The sequence below is a fragment of the Apaloderma vittatum genome, unplaced genomic scaffold (genome assembly GCF_000703405.1).
Source record: "Apaloderma vittatum isolate BGI_N311 unplaced genomic scaffold, ASM70340v1 scaffold14959, whole genome shotgun sequence".
Classification (NCBI taxonomy): Eukaryota; Metazoa; Chordata; class Aves; order Trogoniformes; family Trogonidae; genus Apaloderma; species Apaloderma vittatum.
This window is the reverse complement of record NW_009736116.1, coordinates 158,967-162,841: the sequence shown is the minus strand read 5'-3', so window position 1 is coordinate 162,841 and position 3,875 is coordinate 158,967. Positions and strand designations below refer to the sequence as shown.

General features: G+C 45.9%; 1 protein-coding gene across 1 annotated transcript in view; it reads right to left on the bottom strand.

Moving 5' to 3' along the window:
• The window catches only part of LOC104279539 (sialic acid-binding Ig-like lectin 15), a 7,503-nt gene extending 5,679 nt beyond the window's left edge, over positions 1-1,824 (bottom strand). Inside the window, 2 exon segments of the mRNA XM_009876857.1 lie at positions 1-337; positions 1,734-1,824. Coding sequence (XP_009875159.1) covers positions 1-337; positions 1,734-1,824 — 428 coding nt within the window.
• Positions 1,825-3,875: the final 2,051 nt, after the last annotated feature.

Sequence of the window (3,875 nt, the reverse complement as noted above, 5' to 3'; positions counted from 1 at the left end):
ACATCTCCGGACAGCTCCACCCGGCAGAAGTATCTCTCACTGTCACTCCAGGTCAGATTGTCAATCCTGATGGAAAGGTCTTTGTGCCGGGGGTTGCCAAGAAGCTTGTATTTGTTTTTGTAGCTGATGGCAGTCTTACAGAGCTCGCTGGCACTCTGACTAACACACTTGAAAACTACCGTGCCGTTGTAAGGTTCCTTGATCCGCCAAATGGCAGTGAGAGTCCGGTCAAATGTTTTGTAGGGGTGTGTGAAAGTGCAGGGCAGGATAACCATCTTCCCGAGTTCACCGGTAACATCAGATGGGACGTGAACGGACCAGCCATTGGACTGCACACCTAGAAACAGAAAAGAGATGATTGGGACTGATTTCTCTGGAGTGTTTTAGTGAAACATTAGAACAGGCTGCCGGGCTGGCAGAGTCACCATCCCTGGAGTTGTTCAGAAAACCTGTAGACGTAGCACTTGGGGACATGATTTAGTGGTCATGGTGGTGTTGGGTTGACGATTGGACTTGATGATCTTAGAGGTCTTGTCCAACCTTAATGATTCCATGATTCTAAGAGGGAAATTGAGCATCCGTCCTGCACCTGCTCTGTGGTTTGGTCGGAGAGTGGATGCTGTGTTCCTGTAGTGGGCCTTCTGCTGCTTGGTGCTCTTGCTGAGGACTTGCAGGTGGTTGTTTGCAATCTGATTGTAGATTGAAGACTTGCAGCCTGGTTGCTGTGGCGGGATTTGGTACTGGTCGGCAGCTCCGGGACTGACTAGATCACGCTTGAGAGTGATTGAATTCCTTCCTCTTTCGTTTGCCAAGTGAACAATAGCACCTTACATTGTGTAACAACCTTTTGCGGTTAACAGGCATTAGCCTCTTTGGAGGAAAAGACCTTTCTTTAAAAACAAAAAAAGCACTAAATCCCAGAGTTTTGCATGTATTCAGAAAACACACACACTCCTACGTTACAGTGTTTGTTACACTGATCAGCTGGTGGTCACATTACCCCTGGGGAAGGGCAGCAACATCTCATCTGTCTCGTGCTCAGTGCTGTCTTACTCGTAAGCCGTGACAGGGATCTGAATAAAGAAGATACTCATCTTACAAAGGCTGTTGAGAACAGTCAAGTTCCCTGCATCAGCTCCTGTCGCAGGGAGGAGGATGCCCGTGACAGTACGGAAAGCATCTCCCTGTTAGCAGGGCAGCATCTCACTGTGTGGGCTCTAGCTGCTGGCATCTTCCCTTCCCAGGCCTTGTCCTGGTGTCACAGCGAGGGGAAATCCTGAGTTTTCAAGCTGGCATATCAGAAATTATTGGGATTTTACTCTCTTGGCCAAATTTTGGTCACCATAAATCCTAGTCTGGGGAATTGAACCTCACTGCCACCAGACCCAGTCTGGCTGTTTTTGTTCAGTGGTGAGAACAGCTTTCAGCTGAATACTCACCACATTGAAGTAGATGGGGAAAACTGAATGTCGTGTCCATTTCTCTTCCCTGGGAACCAACAGCACCTATAGGCTGTGCTTTCCATAGAGATATGTGTATCTATCCACTGTCTTGCTAGCTGCAAAAGCTGTAGCAGCAGATTGTGGCTTCAGGAATGTCTGTGGCTACATTCCTAGTTTATAAAACTCACTTGCTGGTGTCGTTAAATTGGGAGCTTTCACCTCCGTAGCTGAGAATAACTGCAGGAAATGTAAAGGTGTCCTGTAATTGTACCCATCCCTGGTCTAGCTCACTTCGCTGTGCTCTGTGGCCATTCAGCCGTTGGGTTACTCCTGTAAACTCAGAGATAAAGATTTGTTGCTTGTTCCTGTATCTGTTCTCCATAGTATTAGACAAAGACCTCTGTGGCAGTGCAGCTCCTGTTAATCTATTGTGCGCTGCACAGTGGACAAAGGCCAAGGTAGGACTGGTTTTCTGCTATTAAGTTATTTATCTGGAATCAGCACCAAACCAGTATTTTGATTACCCGGATCTGGAGTTAGGTTGCCTTGTCATTTACCGAAATGACATGACTGCTTTTTGCAATCTAGATAATCTAATATACAAGGCTACCTGGCCGTAGGAGCTCCAGGAAGCTCATGGACTTTAATCACAAGGACCTGGCCGTGGAAGTGGAAAATGTTATTGCTTTCTGGTTTATTTCATGTTATTTTGGTTATTTTGCAACATGTCACTGTAACCGTTATTTTTGGAGAACTGCAGGTCATGTGCAGGTCATGTGCTTTTGAGTGTGGTTTGCTTTTCTATGCCACCTTTTCGGTTTGGGTTTTTTTTTTTTTAAATCTTAAGCAAAAAACATTCTTTTTAGTACTTAAGCATCCCCTTGCCTTTCATGTCAGAAATAATGTTAAAAATAAGTACTTCTAATGTTATTAGCCCTACTCATTTCTATGGAAGTGATTTGCCTAGGGTATGAGTGGAGGGAGTTGTTAGTATTGTGTGTATAATATAACTTTAAAGCTTCAATGTGATAAGTCTTCTATGTCTTTCTCCTGCTAATATTGAGCTTTCAGTTGGTCCTAGAATTGAAGCTCTTCACAAGAAATAGAGAAGGTCATAAGCAAGTAGCCTACATACCTTACAAGAGGTAATGCCTGAAAGGAGTTGTCAGGCCAGTGTATCTGATAGGTGTCAATGGAAAGGTTATGGAGACAACAAAAAGACTGAGAGCTGGAGACCACCAGAGACACCAGCATTGCCTTAGCAAACACTTCTTGACACTATATCTAAACAAATCCCACTGACTTTAATGGAATTTAAGTCCATTCTTGAAGTTACATGTAAGCTTAAGTGCTCAGTGGGAGTGGAGCACGTTGTGTCTGTTGTGTAATAATTCTTAGGAATGCAAAAAAGAACTTCTGGGTGGTGGTGAAAATGCTGTGTCCAGCTGGCAACGCTGGGGAAGATTAACTACCTGCACAAGTGAAACAACAACAACAACAGCAAAAAAGCAAAAAACCCCAACCCCAAAATAAGGACTTCTCTGACAATTGCAGAGTCACATGCGCCTGGAATTTCAGGATACTTTTAAGCAATGCGATGGATGGTGCAATTGTTGGAGAGTTTACTGCGCCAAGCAATTCCCCTGGCACTGTTACTAGAGCAAGAAGAAAAGCTGTGGTCAGGCACGGGTTCGTAGCAAGCTCAGAACTCACCCTTCCTGGAGATGCGAAGGAGGCACAGAAGAAACAAGCTGAACTCTCTCATGCTGGTTGACGTTCTCCCCTGAGGTGTATCAGCTAACCAGAACTGTCTCTACTTCATCTGAGCTGCTGGTCTTGCACTCACAAAAAGTTTTTCCAGGGATGGAAGAAGTTGCGGTTTTCCTCTCTTTGGAGGGCATGAGCTGTCTAACTGAAACAGCCCTGGATTCGGATATTAATAGTTTTGTGGTCAGTCATGTGAAGGGTGCACCAGAGGGAATCAAGAGCGTTGCCACTTTCCATCTAATGGAAGGAGACTGCAGACTGGGGCTGCACACACTCACTCCCTGCGTGCGATGGAACAAGAGGGGATGGCTTTTAAGAGCTGCCAGCTCACCACTCTGGAGGAAGCCTTTGCAATCTGCCTGGGGAGGTGACAAGCAAGACCCTTGCTCTCCTGGCTTGAGGCACTTCCTCCTCCTTAACCTGGAGCCTGCAAGGCCAGGCTGGTTGTTGTCATCCTGGGGTTTAAAAACACCATCTGTAGTGGATTTCTCGGCATTTTACAAACCCCCAGCTTTGTCAAAACCAAGACGGGTTTCTGGCCCTGTGTGGCAAACTGATTAGTGCCAAAAGGAATGTGGCAGAGGGATCTGATAAGGCTGAGCAGCAAACAGATGCCTCGAACAGCCTTGGCCTGAATCTGCATGAGATCAGGAATCTTGCGAAGGC